General features: G+C 50.0%; 1 protein-coding gene across 1 annotated transcript; it reads left to right on the top strand.

Moving 5' to 3' along the window:
- Positions 1-192: 192 nt before the first annotated feature.
- On the top strand, positions 193-8,183 carry LOC131186973 (chymotrypsin-like elastase family member 3B). Its single transcript, XM_058161000.1, has 8 exons — positions 193-229; positions 366-451; positions 694-791; positions 2,494-2,628; positions 3,147-3,283; positions 3,377-3,519; positions 6,921-7,073; positions 8,113-8,183. Exons 1-8 carry the CDS (start codon positions 193-195, stop codon positions 8,128-8,130), a joined length of 807 nt encoding a protein of 268 aa, XP_058016983.1. The 3' UTR covers positions 8,131-8,183.
- Positions 8,184-27,411: the final 19,228 nt, after the last annotated feature.

Here is a 27,411-nt window from a genome sequence, read left to right as displayed (position 1 = left end):
CTTCCAGGCCCTCTTCGCCTGGCCAAGGAGCCAGCTGTTGCTTTCCCCTGGGGAGCAGGCCTTGGCTTTCCCGGGCCTTGGCTGACCCCGCCAGGGCCATGGGCACCATCACACCTGCTGGGCCCAAGGTCCCCGTGGCACCTGCGGGGGGGTATTTAAGGCTCAGGATGGCCTGACAGCCATCCTGAAACGATGCTGCTGCTGCTGTTTTCCGTCTTGGTGGCCGGCGGTAAAGACGGATCCCCTGCCCTCCCACCCCTGGGGGTCTCCTAGCCCCTCAACCTTTTGAGGCCTTTGTTCCTCGGAGGGCTAAGTCCCCAGTCTCCGTTCCGGGGGGTCTCAAACCCCTCTCTTCTCTTCCGCAGCTGCTGGGTGTGGGCAGCCAGCCTACTCTGCCCACAGCCGAGTGGTGAACGGCGAAGACGCTGCGCCTTACAGCTGGCCCTGGCAGGTAACGCATCCCCGCTCCTCCCCGTCAGACGCACCCAACCAGCGTCCCAGAGGGCGGACGGCCATCACAGGCAAAAGAGCTCGGCCTTGAGCCAAACGAACCAAACTGGCCCGGCTGGCTGGCTAAGCTGGCAATTGGGCTGCCGTGCCACCGTCTCCGGGAGAGGCTGAGAAAGCCTGGCCTGAGTGCGGACCCAGCTGGACCAGGTGTTCTTTAGGCTCCCTCTCTTTGCCCTCCTGCAGATCTCCCTCCAGTACGAGAGAGATGGGGTCTTCCGTCACACCTGTGGAGGGTCCCTCATTACCCCCGACTGGGTCATGACAGCTGCCCACTGCATCTCGTAAGTGTCCCGGGAACGGCTGGAGCATCGTCCTCTCTCTGGAGTCCAGAAAGGCTTTGCATGGGGAGCCTCGCCCTCCCCCTTTCCTCCTTGGAGCCCGCCTTCCTTCCTTCCTTCCTTCCTTCCTTCCTTCCTTCCTTCCTTCCTTCCTTCCTTCCTTCCTTCCTTCCTTCCTTATTTCCATTTCCATTTTCTTTTTTCCTTCCTACCTTATTCTCATTTCTATCTCCTTCCTTCCTTCTCCTTTCCCTCTTCTCATTCTCTTCCTTCCTTATTTCCATCTTTCTTCCTCTCTCCTCCCTCCCTCCCTATTTCCATCTATTTTCTTTTTCCTTCTTTCCTTCTTTTCATTTCTAGCTCCTTCCTTCCTTCTTCTCCTTTCCTCTTCTCATTTCTTTCCTTCCTTATTTCCATCTTCCTTCCTCCTTTCTTCTTTCCATCTATTTTCTTCCTTTCCTCCTTCCTTATTCTCATTTCTAGCTCCTTCTTCTCATTTCTTTCCCTCGTCTGATTCCATTCCTCCTCTCTATTTCCATCTTTCTTCCTTTCCTCCTTCCTTATTTTCTTTTCTTTCCCTCGTCTGATGCCATTCCTCCCTCTCTATTTCCACCTATTTTCTTCTTCCTTTCCTCCTTCCTTATTCTCATTTCTTTCCCTCGTCTGATTCCATTCCTCCCTCTCTATTTCCATCTATTTTCTTCTTCCTTTCCTCCTTCCTTATTCTCTTTTCTTCCCCTTGTCTGATGCCATTCCTCCCTATTTCCATCTATTTTCTTCTTCCTTTCCTCTACCCTTCTTATTTCTAGTCCTTCTTCTCATTTCTTTCCCTCCCTGCCTCCTTCCCTCCCTTCCTTCTTCTCTTTTGCTCCCTTTGTTTAGGGTCAGTTTTTCCTGCTTTCATCCTTTGTAGACTTGCCACGGGCTGAGGTTAGAGCCCCCCCCGCCCCGGTCCTAAAAAATCTATAGAGATTCCCAGTCCTCCAGATCAAAAGCACTTTGGGGAGTTTTAGGTTCTTTTTCCAAAGAAAGGAGTGAGGTCACCCAACCCCTCCGGTATGCAGGTGAGGGGGGGGGGATGCATGCAGACCACCTGAGCACCCTCCCCTTCCTTCTGAAAGCTGCTGGGCTATTTATTTATTTATTTATTTATTTATTTATTTATTGTTTGTTTGTTTGTTTGTTTGTTTGTTTGTTTGAATTTATATATCGGCCTTCTCCCGAAGGACTCAGGGTGGCTTATAGCCAAATAAAACAAACATATAAACATATAAAAGTTAAGAGCATTATTAAAAAACTTATTCAAATTGGCTAACACTAGACTCCAATAGAACTAAAAAATTCAGTTAAAAAACTCCGTTTAAAAGCCATTTAAAAACCCCATTAAAAAACTATCAGGCCAGCCCTGCACGACAAAACAAAAATGTTTTTAGCTCTCGCATCTAAAGGTCCGGAGGTCAGGGAGCAGACGTAACCCTGTGGGTAGCTCGTTCCAGAGGGTGGGAGCCCCCACAGAGAAGGCCCTCCCCCTGGGAGTCGCCAGTGGACATTGCCTGACCGACGGCACCCCGAGGAGGCCCTCCCTATGGGAGCGCACGGGTCGCTGGGAGGCACTCGGTGGCAGCAGGCGGTCTCATAAGTAACCCGGTCCTAAGCCATGGAGCGCTTTAAAGATGTTAACCAGCACCTTGAAATTCTTCCACAGGTCATCCCGTAAGTATAAGGTGGTGCTGGGGGATTACGACCTCACAGCCAAGGAAGTGCCTGAGCAACACGTCCCCATCAATCCCGAAGACATTTTCGTGAATCCCAGCTGGAAACCCGGTTGTGTGTCTTGCGGGTAAGCAAAGGTGTCTGTCGTTCCGGGGGTGGGGGGGGGGGAGAGAAGGAAAGCCTCCTGCGTCCCACTGAGGGAAGGGCTGCTAAGGGTTCAGGAGAACCTCTAGCTAAGATTCTGTGCAGTTCGGAGAACCGCCAAATCCCACTCCTGGCTGGCCCCACCCACCCCACGCAGCCCGTTTTGGATGCAGGTAAGTGCAGGGCACGCGTAGAGGCTCGGGGAGGGCGAAAAACGGGCCTACCGGAAGTTCAGGAAGGCCGGAAACGGGCCCATTTCCACCCTCCAGAGCCTGGGGGAGGCTGTTTTCCTCCTCCTGGAGGCTCAAAGAAAGCCTCCGGAGCCCGGGGAGGGCAAAAACGGCCCCTACCCTCTGCCACGGTGCAGAAGGCCGACTAGGCCACGCCCACCATGGCCACGCCCACCCAGCAACCGGGCAGAGAACCCCTTGCTAAAATTTTTGAAGGCCCACCCCTGGGTTTATCCCACCCCCCAACGGCTGTCTCCCTCTTCTGCTCCAGCAACGACATCGCCCTGCTGAAACTTTCCCAGCCGGCGGAACTCAACGACAAAGTCAGCCTGGGATGCATTCCCGAGCCAGAGACCGTCCTGCCCAATGGATACCCTTGCTACATCACCGGCTGGGGACGTATTTCCAGTATGTGGGGTGCTCTCCGCAGGGGAGGGGATCAGGGTCGGGGGGCTGGCAGTGGGGCCTGGCAGGAAGGCCTGACCCTGTTTCCCTCCACAGCTGGAGGGCCTCTGTCCACCAAGCTGCAGCAGGCTCTCCTGCCCGTGGTGGACTATGACCACTGCAGGAAGCCCGATTGGTGGGGCGGCTCCGTCCGGCCGAGCATGGTCTGCGCTGGGGGAGACATCCAATCCGGCTGCAACGTAAGTGGGCGCCTGGAAGGAGGAACACCGCTGGGCACGGTCTCTGTTCCTTAAATTGACATGCTCCGCCTGGCTGCTCTGGCAAAGCCCCACAGGCAGTTAACGGCATGTCAAAACAAAGAAATATTGAATATTAAAAACTACAGAGCAGCATTTAGGAATGAACCTTCAAAGCCGGAAGGGATGGCGAATGCTACCCTCTGGTGGCCGATAGGAGGCACTACACTACAAAGGGAATTTGTTGTTAGCTGCGAAGTCCTGTCCGACCCATTGTGACCCCATGGACCACGTTCCTCCAGGCCTTCCTGTCCTCTACCATCCTCCGGAGTCCATTTAAGCTCACGCCGACTGCTTCAGTGACTCCATCCAGCCACCTCGTTCCCTGCCGTCCCCTTCTTCTTTTGCCCTCCGTCATTCCCAGCATTCGGCTCTTCTCCAGGGAGTCCTTCCTTCTCATTAGGTGGCCAAAGGATTTGAGTTTCCTCTTCAGGATCTGGCCTTCTAAAGAGCAGTCAGGGTTGATCTCCTCTAGGACCTCACCTTGCAGTCCAAGGGACTCGCAGGAGTCTTCTCCAGCACCAGAGTTCAAAGGCCTCCATTCTTTGGCACTCAGCCTTCTTTATGGTCCCAACCTTCACAGCCATCCATTGCAACTGGGAAACCAGAGACTTGACTATACGCACTTTTGTTGGGAAGGTGATGTCTCTGCTTTTTAGTACACTGTCTAGATTTGCCATTGTTTTCCTCCCCAGGAGCAAGCGTCTTTAGATTTCTTGGCTGCAGTCCCATCTTTGTTGTTGTTGTTAGTTGCGAAGTCATGTCCAACCCATTGTGACCCCATGGACCACGTTCCTCCAGGCCTTCCTGTCCTCTACCATCCCCTGGAGTCCATTTAAGCTCACGCCGACTGCTTCAGTGACTCCATCCAGCCACCTCGTTCTCTGCCGTCTCCTTCTTCTTCTTTTGCCCTCAATCTTTCCCAGCATTCGGCTCTTCTCCAGGGAGTCCTTCCTTCTCATTTAGGTGGCCAAAGTATTTCAGTTTCATCTTCAGGATCTGACCTTCTAAAGAGCAGTCAGGGTTGATCTCCTCTAGGACTGACCGCTTGGATCGCCTTGCAGTCCAAGGGACTCGTAGGAGTCTTCTCCAGCACCAGAGTTCAAAGGCCTCCATTCTTTGGCACTCAGCCTTCCTTATGGTCCGACTTTCACAGCCATCCATTGCAACTGGGAAAACCATAGTCTTGTCTATATGCACTTTTGTTGGCAGGGTGATGTCTCTGCTTTTTAGTACGCTGTCTAGATTTGCCATGGCTTTCCTCCCCAGGAGCAAGCGTCTTTTAATTTCTTGCCTGCAGTCCCCATCTGCGGTGATCTTGGAGCCCAGGAAAATAAAATCTGTCCCTACCTCTGTTTCTTCCCCATCTATTTGCCAGGAATTGAGAGGGCTGGATGCCATGATCTTAGTTTACAAAGGTAAACTAAGTATTTTTCTGTATTGACCGTTTACAAAGTACAGTAAACGGTCAATACAGAAAAATGGGCTGTCTTTGGGGACCAATTCTTAACATTTTTTGTGAACTTGATCAATATGTTCTCGCACTCTTGAAACTCCCGGAGCAAAACAGGAGGAATTACTTCCCGCCCCCCGCCTTCCCCGGTCAGAAAAAACCTCTAGATATGGAGGCATCCAGCCAAACGGAAGTATTTAAGACCGTACGTTTTTCAAACTTGGCAAACACTTTTTAAGACGTGCTTAGAATTCAACTCCCAGAATTCCCCAGCCAGCCCTTGGGAAGTCTGGCCAGGTAGGTAGGAGAGTCATACAGGAGTAAATCTGCAGTGTCTCCCCATTTCAGAAGGCTCCCTCGGACATAAATATGGAAATTGCGAAAGGGAATTGGAAATATTTGGGAAACGGGATATATGCCAGGAGAAAAATCAAGGTGGGGGGTGGGGAGAGTAGTTGGCGGAGAACTTGGCTCTTCTGCGTAATGACTAAAGGTGACCACAAGGAGGCAGCACCTGAAGACATTTACTGTACATCAATGTCAGGGCCTCTGGGGGAAGATGGCGCTCGGACGTTGGCACTGGCTGTACCCCTGCTTTTCTTTTTAATGTTGGGAGCCCCCCACCCCCACCCCGCGCCCCAATGCTCCTGAAAGCAGAAAGCTGGCAGAAAAGGCCTTTCCTGAAGTTTGCCACGTTGAAATGAGTCCAAGGGGCGGAGACGGCAGAGTTCTCTCCCGCCCCTCCAAAGTGCTGGGCATCTTAAAAAGATTGACCGAGTTGGAAGGGACCTTGGAGGTCATCTAGTCCAACCCCCCCTGCCCAAGCAGGAGACCCTACACCATTTCTGACAGATGGCGCTCCAGTCTCTTCTTGAAAACTCCCAGTGGGATGAAGCTCCCACAACTTCTGACGGCAAACTTTGATGTTCTCACGGTCAGGAAATTCCTCCTTATTTCCAGGTTGAATCTCTCCTTGATCAGTTTCCATCCATTTTTCCTTGTCTGGCCTTCAGGTGCTTTGGAAAACAGTTTGATTCCCTCCTCTCTGGGGAAGCCCCTCAAATATTAGAAGGCTGCTCTCATGTCTCCCCTGGTCCTTCTCTTCACTAGACTAGCCAGGCCCAGTTCCTGCAACGGTTCTTCATATATTTTAGCCTCCGGTCCCCTCATCATCTTGGTTGCTCTTTTCTGCACTTTTTCTAGAGTCTCAACATCTTTTTTATATCTGATTAAAATCAGCACATCTGGCCAGGGGTGAAATGCTCCCCCTTTGGACTGGATTGCCCGATCCGGTAGCAATGGTGGCGGGTGGTTTGGAGAACCAGTAGCAAAAATCCTGCCCCCCCCCACATGCCCAGCTGAGCCGCGTGATCATCAGAGGTTTGTTGTTGTTTTTTTACACTTAGAAGCATTTATTCTTCAGCAGAAAAAATGCTTTTAAAAGTAAAAAAAAAGCCTCTGATGATCGTGTGGCTCAGCTGGGATCGTCAGAGCCTTTTAAAAGCATTTTTTTTACAACCTCTTTGGCCGAAGAGGTTTATATACAAGACTTCTATATACAGACATACACGTGGCAGGCACATACCAGACAAGCAATCAATCTTCAACTCTACACGGAGAACTAGAATGCAGATACACGAGGAGACAGAGAGAGAGAGAGACGCCCTCTAATGGCCTCCCTTATATAGGCAGCTTCTTAAAACAGCAATAACCTTGCTGACTCATCCTCAGTCTTAGAGGGGCTGGCCAGCTTTAAATCTGCATTACAGTGATACGTCGAATTTCCTCAGCAGCCTTGATTCAATCTTATCGCCATCGGTGGGGCAAAGCTGGGCAGGATTCACAGGACCAAAATGCTGGGGGCTCACAGACTTTCTATGCCACGTGACAGGGTGACTCCGGCGGCCCCCTCAACTGCCAGGGCAAGGACGGCCGGTGGTACGTCCACGGGATCGCCAGCTTCGTGTCCGCTTTGGGCTGCAACACTTTGAAGAAGCCCACCGTCTTCACCCGGGTCTCTGCCTTCGACAGTTGGATCCTGAAGGTGAGATGCTGCTCGCCCCCCCCACCCCCGCTTTCCCTTAGCTACAAGAAACCTCTTGATGGCCTTGAGGGGACCCCGCAGCATCGTAGTTCCCCATGCAGCTATTTCGAGCTGCAGAAAGAGGGGGCGGATAACTCTAATGGGCCACTGCTCAATTTCTCCTTTGTAAACCATAGCAACAATAGCAATAGCACTTAGACTTATATACCGCTTCACAGTTGCTTTTACAACCCTCACTAAGTGTTTTATAGAGTCAGCCTTTTGCCCTCAACAGTCTGGGTCTTCATTTTACCCACCTTGGAAGGACGGACGGTTGTCAACCTTGAACCAGTCTGGATCGAACTGTTGACAGTGGGCAGAGTTTGTCACAATACCGCATTCTAACCAGAGGGAGGGAGGGAGGGAGGGAAGGAAGGAAGGAAGGAAGGAAGGAAGGAAGGAAGGAAGGAAGGAAGGAAGGAAGATAGCAATAGCACTTAGATTTATATACCACTTCATAGTGCTTTTACAGCCCTCTCTAAGAGGTTTACAGAGTCGGCCTCTTGCCTCCAACAATCTGGGTCCTCATTTTACCCACCTCAGAAGGATGGAAGGCTGAGATAATCTTGAGCTGGTCAGGATTGAACTGCTGGCAATTGGCAGAATTGGCTTGCAATTGGCTTGCAATTGGCTGGCAATTGGCAGAATTGGAAGGAAGGAAGGAAGGAAGGAAGGAGGGAGGGAGGGAGGAAGGAGGGTTGGAGGGAGGAAAGGAAGGAAAATAGCAATAGCACTTAGACATATACCACTTTGTAGTGCTTTAACAGCCCTCTCTAAGCGGTTTACAGACTCAGCCTCCTGCCCCCCAACAATCTGGGTCCTCATTTTACCCACCTCGGAAAGAGGGAAGGCCGAGTCAACCTTGAGCCTGGGTGAGATTTGAACTGCCGAACTGCAGCTAGCAGTCGGCTGAAGTAGCCTGCAGTACTGCGCTCTAACCACTGCGCCACCATCCTTGTCCTCGCCTGCTGTCTCTAAGAGCTTCTTCCTTTCCTTTCAGACACTCAAAGGGCAGTGAGGAGGAGAACAAGCCAGCTTTCTAGGTCCAGAATAAAATCCCTTTGGAGATGCCATCTGGTCTTGTATTTGAGTCTTATTTCCTCTGTGCGTTGGCGGCAGCGGCAGAGAAGGGAGGGCACCTGGGCACAACAGGGGCTTTTCAAAACAAGGGAAAAACACTCCACCCCAAAGAAACGTTTTGGCTAAGTCTTTGGGGTGTCCCCATCTCCTTACCCCCAAAGCTGTCTCGGCATGCAAAAGGAGTGCACGAGGCCCCGAAGGAATCCATTTCCCGGCTTTCCGCCTTGCGGTGAACACAACCTCATCCCATGCCAAGCCTATAAAGAGTTGTCGTGTCCCACTCCTCCTCTGACAGCCGGGTCTGGGAAGTCTGTATCAAGCGTGGCCACGAAGCCTCTGCAGCTTTGCCAAAGTCCTGTCAGAGTTCTCAGGGCAGGCAGGAATCCAAGGTGTGACTTCAGCAACCAGATGAGACTTTGCCTGACTCAAGGAATGCCAGAAAGCAGATCCTTTATATAGGCCCTGGGGTGTGGCTCCATGACTCAGCACTTATCCAGGCCTGCCCCTCCCTTCCTTTTGCTGACGTCGCCTCTCCACTCTCCGGAAGCGGGGATCTGTCCACTGTGTCTTTTCGTCCTCCTGCTCAGCTGCCGGCAATTCTAGCTCGTGGCTGGCTTCGTGCTCACACGCTGTAGGAGGGAGGTTTGTTTGCTCAGTCTGTCCGGGCATGATGCCAGGGCTGGGGGCTGGAGGCATGCCAGGCCATTCTTCTTCACTATCAGTCTCTGGCTCAGATAGCAGGAGATGGGAGGGGCCCGGCTGAGGAGAGGAGGGCGGGCGAGGCACAGAGTAGGTAAAAAGGTAAAGGTTCCCCTCGCACGTACGTGCTAGTCGTTCTCGACTCTAGGGGGCGGTGCTCATCTCCGTTTCAAAGCCGAAGAGCCAGCGCTGTCTGAAGACGTCTCCATGACGTGCCGGCCACATGACCAAAAGCGCATGGAACACGGTTCCCTTCAGGTTTGAAAGGAAACTACAGCCACCTATCTCTACAACCCCCATCTCAGACACACCAACAACAGCCAAGCCTCCTACAACTGACCCCATTTCATTGGGTTCACAACCCCTAGTGATCACAGAAAAGGAAGTGCAGGACCTATTTCACAGACAAAAGCCAGGAAAAGCTCCAGGCCCAGACAAGATAACTCCTTCTTGCTTAAAAGTCTGTGCTGACCAATTGGCCCCCATCTTCACCCATATTTTCAATAAATCACTAGAGATGTGCTATGTTCCTTCTTGCTTCAAACGCTCTACCATCATCCCAGTGCCGAAGAAGCCCACCATCAAGGAACTGAATGACTACAGACCAGTTGCTCTAACATCTGTAGTCATGAAAACCTTTGAAAGGCTAGTGCTTTCCTACCTGAAAACCATCACGGATCCGCTGTTAGACCCCTTGCAATTTGCATACAGAGCAAATAGATCAACAGATGATGCTGTTAATATGGCTCTGCACTACATCCTACAACATCTTGAGTCTCCAAAGACCTATGCAAGGGTCCTTTTTGTAGACTTTAGTTCAGCATTCAATACCATCATTCCAGACATTCTTCTAACTAAGCTAAACCAGCTACAGGTACCGGAACAGGCTTGTAAGTGGATCACAAGCTTCCTAACAAACAGGAAGCAGCAGGTGAAGCTAAGCAAGATCACATCAAATACCTGTACAATTAGCACAGGGGCCCCCCAAGGCTGTGTGCTCTCCCCACTTCTCTTCTCTCTGTATACCAATGACTGCATCTCCAATGATCCATCTGTTAAGCTACTGAAGTTCGCAGATGACACAACAGTGATTGGTCTCATTCGAGACAATGACGAATCCGCATATAGACGAGAGGTCGAACGACTAGCCTTGTGGTGCAACCAAAACAATCTGGAACTGAACACACTCAAAACCGTAGAAATGGTGGTAGACTTTAGGAGAAACCCTTCCATACTTCCACCTCTCACAATACTTGACAACACAGTATCAACAGTAGAAACCTTCAAATTTCTGGGTTCTATCATATCGCAAGATCTCAAATGGACAGCTAACATCAAAAACATCATTAAAAAAGGACAACAAAGAATGTTCTTTCTGCGCCAACTCAGTAAGCTCAAACTGCCCAAGGAGCTGCTGATCCAATTCTACAGAGGAATTATTGAGTCTGTCATTTGCACCTCTATAACTGTCTGGTTCGGTTCTGCAACCCAACAAGAAAAACACAGACTTCAGAGGATAATTAGAACTGCAGAAAAAATAATTGCTACCAACTTGCCTTCCACTGAGGACCTGTATACTGCACGAATCAAGAAGAGGGCCGTGAAAATATTTACAGACCCCTCGCATCCTGGACATAAACTGTTTCAACTCCTACCCTCAAAACGACGCTATAGAGCACTGCACAGTTTTTTCCCGAAGGCCATCACTCTGCTAAACAAATAATTCCCTCAACACTGTCAGACTATTTACTGAATCTGCACTTCTATTAATCTTCTCATAGTTCCCATCACCAATCTCCTTCCACTTATGACTGTATGACTATAACTTGTTGCTGGCAATCCTTATGATTTACATTGATATATTGATCATCAATTGTGTTGTAAATGTTGTACCTTGATGAACGTATCTTTTCTTTTATGTACACTGAGAGCGTATGCACCAAGACAAATTCCTTGTGTGTCCAATCACACTTGGCCAATAAAAATTCTATTCTATTCTATTCTATTCCCACCAAAGGTGGTCCCTATTTCTTCTACTTGCATTTTTTTAATGTGCTTTCGAACTGCTAGGTTGGCAGAAGGTGGGACAAGTCACAGGAGCTCACCCCTGTTATACGCGGCGCTCGGGATTCGAACCGCCGAACTGCCGACCTTTCGATTGACAAGCTCAGCATCTTAGCCACTGAGCCACCCTATGCCGCATCCACCCTATAAAGAATGGATGGGGTAAAAACCTGCCACAAATGCAACTGACATCCAGAGGTGGTAATAATAATAATGATAACAACAACAACAACTGGAAGGGACCTTGGAGGTCTTCTAGTCCAACCCCCTGCCCAGGCAGGAAACCCTATAGCACTTCAGACAAATGGTTATTCAACATCTTAAAAATTTTCAGTGTTGAAGCATTCACAACTTCTGCAGGCAAATTGTTCCACGGATTAATTGTTCTCACTGTCAGGAAATTTCTCCTTAGTTCTAAGTTGCTTCTCTCCTTGATGAGTTTCCACCCGTTGCTTCTTGTCCTGCCTTCAGGTGCTTTGGAGAATAGTTTGACTCCCTCTTCTTTGTGGCAACCCCTGAGATATTGGAACACAGCTATCATGTCTCCCCTAGTCTTTCTTTTTATTAAACTAGACATACCCAGTTCCAGCAACCGTTCTTCATATGTTTTAGCCTCCAGTCCCCTAATCATCTTTGTTGCTCTTCTCTGCACTCTTTCTAGAGTCTCCACATCTTTTTTACATCGTGGCGACCAAAACTGAATGCAATATTCCAAGTGTGGCCTTTCCAAGGTATTATAAAGTGGTACTAACACTTCACGTGATCTTGATTCTATCCCTCTGTTTATGCAGCCCAGAACTGTGTTGGCTTTTTTGGCAGCTGCTGCACACGGCTGGCTCTTATCTAAATGGTTGTCCACTAGGACTCCAAGATCCCTCTCACAGGTACTACTATTGAGCAAGGTACCACACAGGTGGGTTTCAGCAGGTTCTGAGCAGTCCTGGAGAACCGATAGCAGAAATTTTGAATAGTTCGGAGAACCGGTAGTAAAAATTCTGACTGGCCCCGACCCCCATCTATTCTCTGTCTCCTGAGTCCCAGCTGATCGAGAGGAAATGGGGATTTTTGCAGTAACCTTCCCCTGGAATGGGGAGGGAATGGAGATTTTACAGTATCCTTCCCCTGCCACGCCCACCAAGCCACAACCACAGAACCAGCAGTAAAACAAATTTGAAAGCCACCACTGCTGACATCCCATACCCTGGGTGCCCAGCGCTGGACCCAAAGGCAGAACTGCGATGGGCAAGGAGTGTGTGTGTGTGTGTGTGTGTGTGTGTGTGTGTCTGGAAGGCCTCTCTGCCAGGCCCTGCCAGGCCATTTGGGGACCGAGCCCCCAGTTCTACTCCCACCCTGATCTCTGGTTTCTTTCATTCTCCCCTTGGAAGCAACTGTACTATAAGATTGCAACCGCTACCCCTTGACGACCTGTGGACTTCAACTCCCAGAATTCCTGAGTCGGCCATGCTGGGAGTTGAAATCCACCAGCCCTGCTCTAAGATGACCATAGCAGGGACCCAAACGGCTTCCGCCAGCAGATGGCAATGTCTTCGTAGCCGTCAAAGTCCCTTCACCGGAATCGTCCACCTTCCCTGCCTTGAGGCCACCTTTTCACAGACTAACAGAGCTGGAAGGGACCTTGTAGGTCCGTGAGGGCGAATCTATGGCACGTCTGCCGGAAGTGGTACGCAGAACCATCTCTCCGGGCACAACCCAGCTGTCGTCCACTGGTCTTCCGAGTTCCGGCGCCGGCCAGCTGGTTTTCACGCATGTGCAAGCGCCGGAAAGGAAGCGCGTGCCAGGAAGCTGAGCCTCTGGTTTCCAGCATGTGCATGAGTGCCGGCCAGCTGGGCTTCGTGCACGCGCGGGCCGGAAATCGGAAGCTCAGCTGCTCTCGCGGTTTCCGGCGCTCCCGTGCGTGCGCACCAGGGAGCTGGCTCTTCCGGTTTCTGGCGCTCCCTGCGCATGCGCGTGCTCCCATTTCAGCACTCGGTGCCAAGAAGGTTCCACAACCTCCCCGCCTTGCCTAGCAGGACAACTTACACCACTGGTGGCCAACCTTTTACTCACTGAGTAAAGGGTCCGTGCTAACGCGTGGCTCCTCCCCCACGGACTGCACACGCAACCGGACCATCTGCATATGCACACAGCTTTCATGCGTGCCTCCACCGTGCACTGCATACGCAACCGGACCATCTGTGCATGCATATCGTTTTCACACATGCAATGCACATGTACAAATGGGATCTGTGAATGCATGCGCTGTGTACCAAACACGCACGCATGTGCAGGAGAGCTCCAAAGAACAGTTGGGTCCCCTGAATTGCGCGCCTGCGCACTGGAGGTCCAAACACCAGCTGGGGCACATGCGCATGAGTTGGGCGACAGCTCACCTGCCCAGAAAAATGGCTCTGTGTGCTACTTCTAGCACATGTGCCATAGATTCGCCATCACGGCCCTACACCATTTCTGACAAATGGCAGTCCAGTCTCTTCTTGAAAGCTTCCAGGGATGAAGGTCCCCCCCTCGGCCAAGCCATTGCCACCTCTTGTCCCCCTGCCTGCCTCAAGGCTCAGAGATCTGTAAGGAAGCAGCCGGTGGGGCTCATAGTGCCCGCCCTCGTCCCCTGCCAGGGTTGTGGTCCGCCAGCAGCCCGCAGACCTGGCCATGGAGTCATACAGTGAGGAGGCTGGGGAGGACAATGGGCCAGTCTTTGGAGTCAGGGGAAGGCCCGGACGAGGGCTCTGCATCGAAGGCAGAGAGAAGGCCGGGGCCATTTGAGAGCGATGCGTGGACTCCTGAGCTTCCAGAGGCGGACAGCAGAGAGGCAGAGGAACAGGAGGAGCCTGTTCCTAGTGCACGCATGAGAAGAGCTGCCAGAAGGCAAGAGCAGCTGAAGCAAAAAGGACGACTCGGGAGTAAGGCCAGGAGATGATTGGCCTCTCCCATAAGGCTTAAAAGAGCAGCAACGAGCCGTTGGGTTCTTTGTAGGAAAGCAACGTTGATTCCATTGCTTCTTGTCAGCATCTCTTGAACTTTGTGGGGTTTTTGCCAAGAAAAGCCTTTGGCAGGTTGCCAAAGACATCAAAGGTCGGTGATAAGGCCACCAACGGACTGGTTATTAAGAATTTTGTTTTGGACGAAGCTGAGAATGAATTAATTCTCAGCTGTTTTAATAAAACAAGTTTGTTGAGGACTGAATTGTGGTTAGTAATCACTACTTGGGCCTCGGTCACGACAGCTAATCTATGTCGAAAAGGGGAGGGCTCTTGGCTGAATACGGATCCCTTCTGTCCAGAACACACTATTCATACTTCCAAACAGACAGACAGATACCCCTCCACAGAACCTCAGAACGCTCACCTCTCGGCTGGACTAAAGGTTACGAGGTACAACTGAGCATGTGGGGCTCTGGAGAGGAGAGGCCGGATGGAGCAAGCCTGTTTCTGCCTCGCCCTCATCTCATGATTCCTGCAGCCCGCTGGGAGCCAAGACTTTTTGGCAAAGCACCATGTTTATCACCACAGGCGTCAAATAACGAGGCTGGGAACATCCTGAACCAAATGCCCCCCCCCCCCGCTCTGCTGCAGCAGACTGAGAAGTCCTGGGATCCTTCAGCACTGGCTGCGTCCGGCTTGCACCCGAGAACACGCGCCGCGCACTCCTTGACGCTGCCAAACTCTGTGAACTCAGAACCCGTCCCGCCTTGGAAGAGATGTGCCTTGGCACCCGGCCCGGAGTTTGATTGACGGGGGCAACATGTGCAGGCTGCTGGCTGTGGGAAGGGGCGGGAGATGGGGATGGCAGATCAGGCAGGAAATGGGACCGCAGGCCCACACGGTCCAGCAAGGGCTAGCTGGGACAGATGGCCACAACCGAGGCACACCAGGGCCAGGACAGGCTGCCCAGGGTTCACCTCCCAGGGTCAAAAGCAGGGAGGCCTCCCACCCTCCAGGGGTTCAGTGCTAGTTGGGCGAGACGGAGAGACAGAGATAGTGGCACTGGAAGAATCAGAAAGAGCGGGTAAAGGAGGAGCTCAGAGCCCCAAAAATCGGTGGGAAGGTGGGAAGGAGGCATTCTTGGGACAGGGTGTGAAATCCAGCAGGTTCTGACCGGTTCTGGAGAACCGGTAGCAGAAATTTTGAGCAGTTCGGAGAACCGGCATATACCACCTCTGGCTGGCCCCAGAGTGGGGTGGGAATGGAGATTTGCAGTATCCTTCCCCCTGGAGTGGGGTGGGAATGGGGATTTTGCAGTATCCTTCCCCTAGAGTAGGGAGGGAATGGAGATTTTGCAGTATCCTTCCCCCTGGAGTGGGGTGGGAATGGAGATTTTGCAGTATCCTTCCCCCTGGAGTGGGGTGGGAATGGGGAATTTGCAGTATCCTTCCCCTGGAGTAGGGAAGGAATGGATATTTTGCAGTATCCTTCCCCTGGAGTGGGGAGGGAATGGAGATTTTGCAGTATCCTTCCCCCTGGAGTGGGGTGGGAATGGGGAATTTGCAGTATCCTTCCCCTGGAGTAGGGAGGGAATGGAGATTTTGCAGTATCCTTCCCCTGGAGTGGGGAGGGAATGGAGATTTTACAGTATCCTTCCCCTGGAGTGGGGAGGGAATGGAGATTTTGCAGTATCCTTCCCCTGGAGTGGGGAGGGAATGGATATTTTACAGTATCCTTCTCCTGGAGTGGGGAGGGAGTGGGGAGGGAATGGGGAGTTTGCAGTATCCTTCCCCTGGAGTGGGGAGGGAATGGAGATTTTGCAGTATCCTTCCCCTGGAGTAGGGAGGGAATGGAGATTTTGCAGTATCCTTCCCCTGGAGTGGGGAGGGAATGGAGATTTTGCAGTATCCTTCCCCTGGAGTGGGGAGGGAATGGATATTTTACAGTATCCTTCTCCTGGAGTGGGAGGAGTGGGAGGAATGGGAGTTTGCAGTATCCTTCCCCTGGAGTGGGGAGGGAATGGAGATTTTGCAGTATCCTTCCCCTGGAGTAGGGAGGGAATGGAGATTTTGCAGTATCCTTCCCCTGGAGTAGGGAGGAAATGGAGATTTTGCAGTATCCTTCCCCTGGAGTAGGGAGGGAATGGAGATTTTGCAGTATCCTTCCCCTGGAGTGGGGAGGGAATGGAGATTTTGCAGTATCCTTCCCCCTGGAGTGGGGTGGGAATGGAGATTTTACAATATCCTTCTCCTGGAGTGGGGATGGAATGGGGAGTTTGCAGTATCCTTCCCCTGCCATGCCCACCAAGCCACGCCCACAGAACCGATAGTTAAAAAATTTGGATCTCACCAATGTCCTGGGAGCAGTTGGATTAGGCGTTCAGAAACAACCCCACCCCCTCCGAGCGGCCTCCCTCTTACTCATCCCGCAAGAACGTGGGATGTTCCCCCTTCCAGCATGGGCAGGTCTTGGCAGAGAGCCAGCGCTTCTCATTTGCCTAGGATGCTGGGGTGGGGTGGGAGGGCTGTTGGAGAGAGTTTATTTTATTTATTTATTTTATTTGTCATAACAGCATACATAAGCACAAGCATGAAGTATCTATACAACATATAAGCATATATATGAGTATAAGCATGCAATAACTACATTAATTGGATATAATGAAAGAAAACAATAGGACAGGAACGGTAGGCACGTTTGTGCTCTTATGCACGCCCCTTACGGACCTCTTAGGAATGGGGGGAGGTCAATAGTAGACAGTTTTTGGTTAAAGCTTTTGGGATTTTGAGAAGAGACCACAGAGTCTGGTAGTGCATTCCAAGTATTAACAACTCTGTTACTGAAGTCATATTTTCTGCAATCAAGATTGGAGCAGTTAATATTAAGTTTTAATCTATTGTTTGCTCTTGTATTGTTGCGATTGAAGCTGAAGTAGTCTTCAACAGGAAGGACATTGCAATAGATGATTCTATGAGTTAAACACAGGTCCTGTCGGAGGCAGCGGAGTTCTAAGTTTTCTAAACCCAGGATTTCAAGTCTGGTGGCATAAGGTATTTTGTTGTATTCAGAGGAGTGGAGAACTCTTCTTGTAAAATGTTTCTGGACACGTTCAATTGTATTGATGTCTGAAATGCGATATGGGTTCCAGACAGGCGAGCTATATTCAAGAATTGGTCTTGAATAAGTAAGTTGGAGGGGTGGCAGATGTTATTCAGCACAGCCTGGCTACCAGGCATTTCTCTGGCCAAAGGCAAAGCTAACGAAATGAAATTCAATGTAGAGAAAAGTAAAGTCCAAAAGGACACATATAGACTGGGAGAAAGCAGGCTTAATAGCAGTAACTGTGAGAGGGATCTCGGAGTCTTAGTGGACAACCGGTTAAATATGAGCCAACAGTGTGTGGCGGCAGCAAAAAAAAGCCAATGCAATCCTAAATTGCATTAACGGAGGGATACAATCAAAATCAAGGGAGATGCTAATACCACTCTATAAAGCCTTAGTAAAGACCACACCTAGAGTCCTGCATCCAGTTTTGGTCACCACACTATAAAAAAGAGGTTGAGACTCTAGAAAAAGTGCAGAGAAGAGCAACCAGAATGATGAGGGAACTGGAGGCTAAAACATGATGGACGGTTGTAGGAACTGGGCCTGGCTAGTCTAGTGAAGAGAAGGACCAGGGGAGACAGGATAGCATCCTCCAATATTTGAGGGGCTGCCAGAGAGGAGGAAGGGGATCAAGCTGTTTTCCAAAGCACCTGAAGGCCAGACAAAGAATAATGGATGGAAACTGAACAAGAAGAGATTCCACCTGGAAATAAGGAGGAATTTTCTGACAAGTGAGAACAATCAATGCATGGAACAGAAGGTGCCTTCGGAAGTGGTGGGAGCTTCATCCCTAGAGGTTTTCAAGAAGAAACTGGATTTCCATCTGTTAGGAATGGCGTAGGGTCTCCTGCTTGGCAGGGGATTGGACTAGATGGCCTCCAAGGTCCCTCCCAACTCGGTTCAAAAGTCTGGACTGGGACTCTTTTTGGCAACCCACCACCCGCTGGGGACTGGGGTTGGACAAGTCCTTCCGTATCTCAAACAGCACCCCTCCCTCCCGTAGCTGAAGCCCCACTCCCCGGGTGGGGGCTGCGTGTCTGTGGAAGACGCCCACTCAGCCCGAGCTGGGTGGGTTCCCTTCTTCTTCCTCCTACAAGGAGGCCAAGGGCCTGGAGAGGTTTTATAGCTGTGTGCAGTTTCTTTTTTTAAAAAAATAATATTTATTGAATTTCCAAAAGTTAAAATACACAATACAAAAAAAAAAGCACAATACACAAAAAGAAAAATATATATAAAACAGACAAAGACAAACGCGTCAAAATTACATTACTCATAACAGCTTTTCCTACATCGGTATCTCTTAACCTCTATATACAGATTCTACTTCTACGTGTCTCTATAAACCGACATTCTTATTTAAATTATCTTAACCTCTATTCAGAATTCAGTCTCATGACAAAAATCTCTCTTAAGTTTTATGCTTACTCTCCAGCCAGGAATGCCATCTATTCCAGGGGTCTCCAACCTTGGCAACTTTAAGACTTGTGGACTTCAACTCCCAGAATTCCTCAGCCAGCTTTGCAAAGCTGGCTGAGGAATTCTGGGAGTTGAAGTCCACAAGTCTTAAAGTTGCCAAGGTTGGAGACCCCTGATCTATTCCATATTCGGTAGTACTCAGTATCTCCCCTCTCCTTCAATTCCATCGATAATCTGTCCATTTCTGCGCATTCATTTTTTATTATTATTATAATATGATCCTGTGGGATATCGGGATGTTTCCAATTCTATGCTATCACAATTCTACATGCCGTCAAGATGTGTAACATGATATATTGTATATTTTTTTTCTCCATTTTCCCTTCCAGAATGCCCAATAACATAACATAACATAACATAACATAACATAACATAACAACAGAGTTGGAAGGGACCTTGGAGGCCTTCTAGTCCAACCCCCTGCCTAGGCAGGAACCCTACACCATCTCAGTCAGATGGTTATCCAACATTTTCTTAAAAATTTCCAGTGTTGGAGCATTCACAACTTCTGCAGGCAAGTCGTTCCGCTTATTAATTGTTCTAACTGTCAGGAAATTTCTCCTTAGTTCTAAGTTGCTTCTTTCTTTGATTAGTTTCCACCCATTGCTTCTTGTTCTGCCCTCAGGTGCTTTGGAGAATAGTTTGACTCCCTCTTCTTTGTGGCAACCCCGGAGATATTGGAACACAGCTATCATGTCTCCCCTAGTCCTTCTTTTTGTTAAACTAGACATACCCAGTTCCTGCTTTGTTTTTTTTTTTTTGTTTTTGTTTACATTTATACCCCGCCCTTCTCCGAAGACTCAGGGCGGCTTACAGTGTATAAGGCAACCGTTCTTCATATGTTTTAGCCTCCAGTCCAATAATCATCTTTGTTGCTCTTCTCTGCACTCTTTCTAGAGTCTCAACATCTTTTTTACACCGTTGAGACCAAAACTGGATGCAATATTCCAAGTGTGACCTTACCAAGGCATTATAAAGTAGCACTAACACTTCACGTGATCTTGATTTTATCCCTCTGTTTATGCAGCCCAGAACTGTGTTGGCTTTTTTAGCAGCTACTGCACACTGCTGCTGCTAAAAGGAATAGTTCCATTGTTTTTTTTTCTATTTTCTGCCCTGTTATTTCATCCAGCCAGTTTTTTTTTAAATCTTCCCACAAAATTTCATAATCTTAGGGCAGATCCACCACATGTGGTAGAACGTCCCTCATTTACGTAACCACATCTCCAACAATTCGGGGACCTATTTGGAAACATCCTGGCCAATCTCGCTGCCGGCAAATGCCATCTATAAAACATTTTGTACAGATTTTCTTTATAAGCAGCTGACACCGTGTGCAGTTTCAAAGGCCCTTCTTGTTATCGCTTCTTCGCAGGGAGGCAGGAAAAAGAGTGACAAGCTTTGGCAGCCTCCCTTTCACCCAGAGAAGTGCTCGTTCTCGGCTCCTCGGTAGCAGGGAGGCGGCGGTGGGGTGTGTGTGTGTGAGTTAAAGCAGGCAGGTGCCCGAAGTGGAGCTGGGCTTGGCCCACCCCTTGAAGGCCCAGACAGGCCAAAGGACACTGTGCCCCATGTCTGACAGCAAAAGCCCCAAGTTTCTTCTTTGCTATGCTTTGGAAGGGGTCGGTAAACAGCCCCTTGAGCTTGTAAATAGACGTCCGACCTGCCTGAGTTTGCTTTCTTTCAAAGAACCAGATTGGGGAGGGCGAGGAAGACTGTCTGGGCTGGGCTGTTGTGTCTGCGGCACCCTGCCAGAAAGTGACTTGGAAAGTGAGGGGGAAGGGCCATCAGGACTTACCTCGGGAGCAACGGCTTCCCTGGCTCAGCTCCAGGAGCCAGAGGCAGGCCAGGTGGAAGAGATAACGAAGCCTCCATCCCCAACTCTTTCCCCGCCCAGGCCACGCCTCCAGACCCAGCTGATGGCAATCAGGCCTGGCTGGACCCTAGGTTTTGTAGGCAGGAGAGGCGGGAACAACAGAAGCAGGGGTGGGGCAGACCTAGGAAGTGCTGAGTCACGGAGCCACACCCCACAGGATATAAAAGCAGCAAGGGCTGCTATACCCTTTCGTAGCAGGCAAATCAACTGCTTGACTAGAGCTGAAGTACTGTTTGTTGACTCATCGGCATCAAGGGAGATAACAGAGGCACTTGGCCGACGCTCGGTAGTTTGCTGCCAGAGCTGATAGTGCCGGCTAATTAAGCCATCGCTCGGACGGAGGCGAGGGGGGACAAAACATGGGCTGCCCCTCACCTGCACCCCTTTTTCTCCCAGGGAGATTCACCTGGGGAGTTCCGCCCTCATCTATGCTTTCTGGAACCGATTGGGTTATTATCAGGGGCCGGCTGCTGGGGGTTCGCAGGGGTTTGGGAGAACCTCTAGCTAAGATTCTGTGCAGTTCGGAGAAACCCCCCGCCCCAAATCCCAGGCCTGGCTGGCCCCTCCAAACCCGTCCCTCCCCTCCCAGGAGTCCCCACCTCCAGAACATGTGTGCAGGGCGTGCACGGAGGCTCAGGAAGAACAAAAAACGGGCCTACCAGAGGTTCAGGAAGGCCGAAACGGGCCCAGAAGGCCTCCGGAGGGCCTCCAGAGCCTGGGGAGGCTGTTTTGGCCCTCCTGGAGGCTCGAGGAAAGCCTCCGGAGCCCGGGGAGGGCAAAAACCACCTCTTCCGCTGCCGTGGTGCAGGAGGCTGACTAGGCCACCTCCATCCTAGGGCCGTGGTGGCTCAGGCTGTAAGATAGCCTGTTATTAAAACACAGCTGCCTGCAATTACTGCAGGTTCAAGCCCCACCAGGTCCAAGGTTGACTCAGCCTTCCATCCTTTATAAGGTAGGTAAAATGAGGACCCAGATTGTTGGGGGGGCAATAAGTTGACTTTGTAAATATACAAATAGAATGAGACTATTGCCTTACACACTGTAAGCCGCCCTGAGTCTTCGGAGAAGGGCGGGGTATAAATGTAAATAAATAAATAAATAAAAAACCCAGCAACCGGGCAGAGAAGCCGTTGCTAAATTTTTTGAAGCCCACCCCTGGTTACGATGGCTATTTTGGGAAGATGCCTCTGGGCGGAAAGTGATTCACACCCGTTTCCTTGGCTCCGGCAACTGCTGCTGGCTGGGCTCCAAAAAAGTGGGCAAACACACAGCTCGGAAAAGAAGCCAGTCTGGATGGGGGGTAGGATGAGGAAGGCCAAGGGCTGGCTGGATAGGACTTTGGGTGACGGAGAAGCTAAATCCAACATGTCCCAGAGCCACCCCATTCCTTTCAAGGTGCAGGGCCACGAAACCGCCCCCCCTCCCCACATCCCCAGGAGTTGGGAAAGTAGGGGGACCAGCCTCAAGCCCGCCCTCTGTCCAGATATCCTCACCTGTGCTCCCTCCTCCTCCTCCTCCTCCTGGGCAGGCTTGTGGCGACCCCCCGAAAGGAGGGCAAAGGAGAAGCCATCTCGCTTCCTGGATCAAAGCCAAGGTCACACTTATATAGCGCTCCAAACATCGTTCCACTTCCGAGAACCGGGCAGTAGTAAAAGACAAAAGGCTTCTCCAGCGATGATTACTCGTCTTTTACAACCGCTTTTTATGGCAAGGGGCTGCCATGCAGTCTGCCGGGCAGCTTAACGAGCCCTCATTTCCCAGTTTATGGCCGTGATACGACAGCTTGTCAGGGGTCACTGTCACCATACAGCCAGACATTAGACAGCATTAAAAAAAAATGTTAAAGATTAAATCCGTATTGCCCCCCCGGGGGTCAGAAGAGTCCAAGGCAGGATTGTTTTGCTTCCTTGTCCTCACAGGTAGGTTTGTTTGGAAGGCAAACAAGATCCTTCGACCTCTGTAACACTTTGCACAAAAATCGCCTTACGTTTTCCCACGATAGCACTTGGCAATAGCCCTTAGACTTTTTTTTTTATATATAAAAAAGTTTTATTTTTACGTTTATATCCAACAACTCATCCAATGTACAGCCATATACAATTAGTCGGGCCTGCCCAGTCACCACCCCCTCCTTTTAACTCTTTTTTTAAAAAATTTATATCCCGCCCTTCTCCGAAGACTCAGGGCGGCTTACACTGTGTTAAACAATAATCTTCATCCATTTGTATATTATATACAAAGTCAACTTATTGCCCCCCAACAATCTGGGTCCTCATTTTACCTACCTTATAAAGGATGGAAGGCTGAGTCAACCTTGGGCCTGGTGGGACTTGAACTTGCAGTAATTGCAAGCAGCTGTGTTAATAACAGACAGACTTAGTCTGCTGAGCCACCAGAGGCCCATGGAACTCTCTTCCCTCTTCTACCTTCTTCTACTTTCCAGACCTTCCTCGCCTTCTCTTATCTACATCCTCTCCTCCCTCCACCCTCCACCTTCCTTCTCCCTCTTCTACCCCTCTTCCACCCCTCTTCTCCTCTTCCCTACCTCCTACTCTCTCCTCCTTTCTTCCTCCCCACCATTCTAAAATAGTAGCTGGGCAGACCCAACCCTACATTAATTATATTTATACATCTTCAATAATCCCTGTACATTAACCATCACTCCATCCTCTACCCTCCTCCCCCCCAATTCCCCTCCCCCTTACCCCCCACCCCCCACCCCGACTTCCGAGAACAAAATGCAGGGTATCAAAACTAACAATCATAATCCAAAATAAATCTTAAATTATAATCTCTAGTCACTCCACACATAATCACACTCTCAATTCCCCTCTCCTTGCCTTTAGACATATACCGCTTCACAGCCTTCTCTAAGCGGTTTACAGAGTCAGCATATTGCCCTCCCCCCAATAGTCCGGCTCTTCGTTTTATGAACCTTGGAAGGGCAGAAGGCTGAGTCAACCTTGAGCCGGTCAGGATCGAACTGCTAGCAGTGGGCAGAGTTAGCCTGCAATACTGCATTCTTACCACTGCGCCACCACGGCTATTTCACCTTAACGCCTGATAGACCCCTGATAGGCTGATGGGGGCCAACGCAAAGAAGTGACCAGGTTCAGGAAAGGAAACGTAGGCACAAAGATGAGAGGTTTAATTCCGACAATCACAGAGCACCACCGGAGGGGTGATTAACTCAGTGCCCCACTAAGAAGAATCTACATCTCGGGGGATAGAGTAGAGTAGAGGAGAATGTAGAGTAGAGTAGAGTAGAGTAGAGTAGAATATAGAATATAGTAGAATATAGAGTAGAGTAGAATATAGAACAGAATAGAGTAGAGTAGAATACAGAATAGAGTGGAGTAGAATATAGAATAGAGTAGAGTAGAATATAGAATAGAGTAGAGTAGAATATAGAATAGAGTAGAGTAAAGTAGAATACAGAAGAGAGTAGAATATAGAATATAGTAGAATATAGAGTAGAGTAGAATATAGAACAGAGTAGAGTAGAATACAAAATAGAGTGGAGTAGAATACAGAATAGAGTAGAGTAGAATACAGAATAGAGTAGAATATAGAATAGAGTAGAGTAGAGTAGAATATAGAGTAGAGTAGAATAGAGTAGAGAATATAGAATAAAGTAGAGTAGAATATGGAATAGAGTAGAGTAGAATATAGAATAGAATAAATATAGAGTAGAGAATATAAAACAGAGTAAGTAGAGTAGAATACAAAATAGAGTGGAGTAGAATATAGAATAGAGTAGAGTAGAATATAGAATAGAGTAGAGTAGAGTAGAATACAGAATAGAGTAGAGTAGAATATGGAATAGAGTAGAGTAGAATATAGAATAGAATAAATATAGAGTAGAGAATATAGAATAGAGTAGAGTAGAGTAGAATATAGAGTAGAGAATAGAGTGAGTATAATATAGAATAAGTGTAGAGTAGAGTAGAGTAGAGTCGAATCAAATTGAATCGAACAGACCTGGAAGGGACCTTGGAGGTCTCCTAGTCCAGCCCCCTGCTCAAGCAGGAGAACCTATACCACCTCAGACAAGTGACTTGTCCAGTCCCTTCTTAAAAACCTTCAGTGATGGAGCGCCCACAACATTATGGAGACAAACCTTTCCACTGATTAATTGTTCCAACTGTCAGGAAATTTCTCCTTAGTTCTAAGTTGCTTCTCTCCTTGATTAGTTTCCACCCATTGCTTCTTGTCCTGCCATCAGGTGCTTTGGAGAATAGCTGGGCTCCCTCTTCTTTGGGGCAGCCCCTGAGAAATTGGAAGACTGCTATCACGTCACCCCCTAGTCCTTCTTTTCATTAGACTAGACATACCCTTCAACCGTTCTTCCATGCTTAGAGTAGCCCTGATCCACCTGGCCGCAGCTTTGCCTCTCTTGGGTTCCTTGGCAAGGTAGCCCCCCCCCCATTACTCTCCTGTCAGCTCTACTGCCACCCCAGGCCTGAGCTCGCCTTGCTTTTGGGCCTTGTGGATGGGGAAGGGCCTGTGCAAGGGCCTGGCTGGAGGCCTCTTAATGGGAGCTGGAGGAGCTGGCCATGGTCCTGCTCCCCATACACCTGCCCATGGGGATGGGGGGTGAGGAGCCTCTGAGAAGGGGAAGGAGGTGCTAACTCTGGCCCACCTTACCTGCCCATCACCCTCCTGTCAGAAGGGGGCATGTTGTGTCTGGGACCCCAGAGCTGGGCCCCCTGCCAGAAAGTGAGGGGGAAGGGCCATCAGGACTTACCTCTGGAGCACCAGCTTCTCTGGCTCAGCTCCAGGAGCCAGAGGCAGGCCAGGTGGAGGAGATAACAAGGCCTCCGTCCCCTGACTTCCCCCCCCCAGGCCACGCCTCCAGACCCAGCTGATGGCAATCAGACCTGGCTGGACCCTAGGTTTCGTAGGCAGGAGAGGCGGGAACAACAGAAGCAGGGGTGGGGCAGGCCTAGGAAGTGCTGAGTCCTGGAGCCAAATCCCACAGGATATGAAAGCAGCAAGGGCTGCTATACGTGGCGAGCAAATCAACTGCTTAACTAGAGCTGAAGTCCTGTTTGTTCCTGGTTCCCTGGCTGACTCACCGGCATCAAGAGAGATAACAGAGACACTTGGCAGACGCTTGCTAGTTTGCTGGCAGAGCTGATAGTTGCCGGCTAATTAAGTCATCGCTCGTGTCTCCCGGACTGAGGAGGGGGACGGAACAGGGCACAATAATCCCGAGGGGTGGGGAGGGAAAGCATAATTTAGAATAATCTTGACTGCTGCTTTGGGTAAAGATCCCACATGCGGCTCCTATCCTGGCAAAAAACGGGGTTTTCGAAGACTGGCTAGTAGAGCAGCCAGCCATGACACAACCTGTTCTGTCTCCTTCCCCACTTCAGACCCATGAGCTGGCCTTCAGCCAGCGGACTCACGGCTCTTATCAGTCCTGGCAGAGAAATCGCAGCTGCCCGCCAAAGTTCAAACAAATGACTCACGTAGCAAGACTTTCAGCTCTTTTTGAAACGGTTCAGCTAAACTTTTACTTCCCGTGGAGTGAGAGCAGTCCCAAAGCTCCTTATATATCCTGTGGGGTGGGGCTCCTGCCCCACCCTTCCTTTTGATGACGTTGCTTCTCTAATCTTCTGAAGCACGGGTCAAACCAAGCTTGATTATTATTATTATCAGCTGGGTCTGAAGGCGTAGCCTGGGGAAGGGAGGAATCAGGGGATGACGGCCTCATTACGTCCTCCGACTGGTCTGGTTCTGGCTCCTGGAGCCGAGCCAAAGGAATCGGTGCTCCCAAGGTAAGCCTTACCGGCCCTTCCCCCTCACTTTCGAAGTCACTTTCAGGCATGGGGCCAGGTTTGGGGGCTGGAGTCACAACACAACCGCACCGCTCCGTAGCAAGCCATCTTATCAAGAACTGGCAACACTGCGAGCGGCAGAGAAAGAACCGACGCTATAGCAAAAGTGCCCTTTTAATGCCTTGGAGAGGGGCTGTGGGGCATGGCACATCAGTGGGAATTCAGAGGACGCGGTGGCTCAGACGCTGAGCTTGTCGATCGAAAGGTCGGCAGTTCAGCGGTTCGAATCCCTAGCACCCACATATAACGGGGGTGAGCTCCCAGCTTCTGCCAACCTAGCCGTTCGAAAGCACTTAAAAAAAAAATGCAAGTAGAAAAAATAGGGACCGCCTTTGGCGGGAAGGGAACAGCGTTCCGTGCGCCTTTGGCGTTTGAGTCACGCCGGCCACATGACCACGGAGACGTCTTCGGATAGCGCTGGCTCTTCGGCTTTGAAACGGAGAGGAGCAGCGGTGAGATTCAGCCAGTTCGCACCACTTTGGGAAGAACCGGTTAACTTTCTGAGCAGTTTGGCGAACTGGTTGTTGGAAGAAATCATTAGGGCAGAGAACCGGTTGGTTGTTAAATTATTGGAATCCCACCCCTGGAGATGAGCACCGCCCCCTAGAGTCGGGAGCAGCTAGCACATCTGGGCGAGGGGAACCTTTACCTTTATCTCTTAAGAGGGAGTGATGCTAAGGCACCCGATGGGTTTAAGAGAGACCTAAAAAAACAAAAAAAGGATGGAACCGGGGCCAGGTGGCACCAATTTATAGGGGTTTTAAATTGGTTTTAATATTTATATTTATATTTTTTAATAATTTGGCATAATAATTTGGCATTAATAATAATAAGTTTTTTAATGATTATCTTAATTTGTATATAAATGTTTTATGTGCCTGTGAACCGCCCTGAGTCCTTCGGGAGATAGGGCGGTATACAAATATGAATAATAAATAAATAAATAAATAAATTTGAAAAGCAACAGGGTAGGTAGGGTGAGCCATGCCCAAGGTTTGCAGTGGAGGGAAAGGGAGAAGGGCGGGGGGAGACACCCAGGGCAGAGGTAACAGGTAACAGTTGGAAGGGACCTTGGAGGTCATCTACTCCAACCCTCTGCTCACTCAGGAGACCTGTACCAGTTGCCACGGAGGGGCGCTTTGCAAGCAGACCAGGAGACAGTAGATGGGAATGGGGGGGGGGCGCAAAGTCGCTTCATTTGCGCTTCTCCCCCGCTTCCCGAC

The sequence above is a fragment of the Ahaetulla prasina genome, chromosome 18 (genome assembly GCF_028640845.1).
Source record: "Ahaetulla prasina isolate Xishuangbanna chromosome 18, ASM2864084v1, whole genome shotgun sequence".
In the NCBI taxonomy this organism is placed as follows: domain Eukaryota; kingdom Metazoa; phylum Chordata; class Lepidosauria; order Squamata; family Colubridae; genus Ahaetulla; species Ahaetulla prasina.
The sequence above is the reverse complement of the archived record's forward strand: the minus strand, read 5'-3'. Positions and strand labels throughout refer to the sequence as shown.

Bases quoted from the DNA above. Each gene is read 5' to 3' on its own strand.
- LOC131186973 (XM_058161000.1), top strand. From the start codon at position 193: ATGCTGCTGCTGCTGTTTTCCGTCTTGGTGGCCGGCG. The intron at 792-2,493 runs GTAAGTGTCCCG...ATTCTTCCACAG, and splicing joins ACAGCTGCCCACTGCATCTC to GTCATCCCGTAAGTATAAGG. The intron at 2,629-3,146 runs GTAAGCAAAGGT...CTTCTGCTCCAG, and splicing joins CCCGGTTGTGTGTCTTGCGG to CAACGACATCGCCCTGCTGA.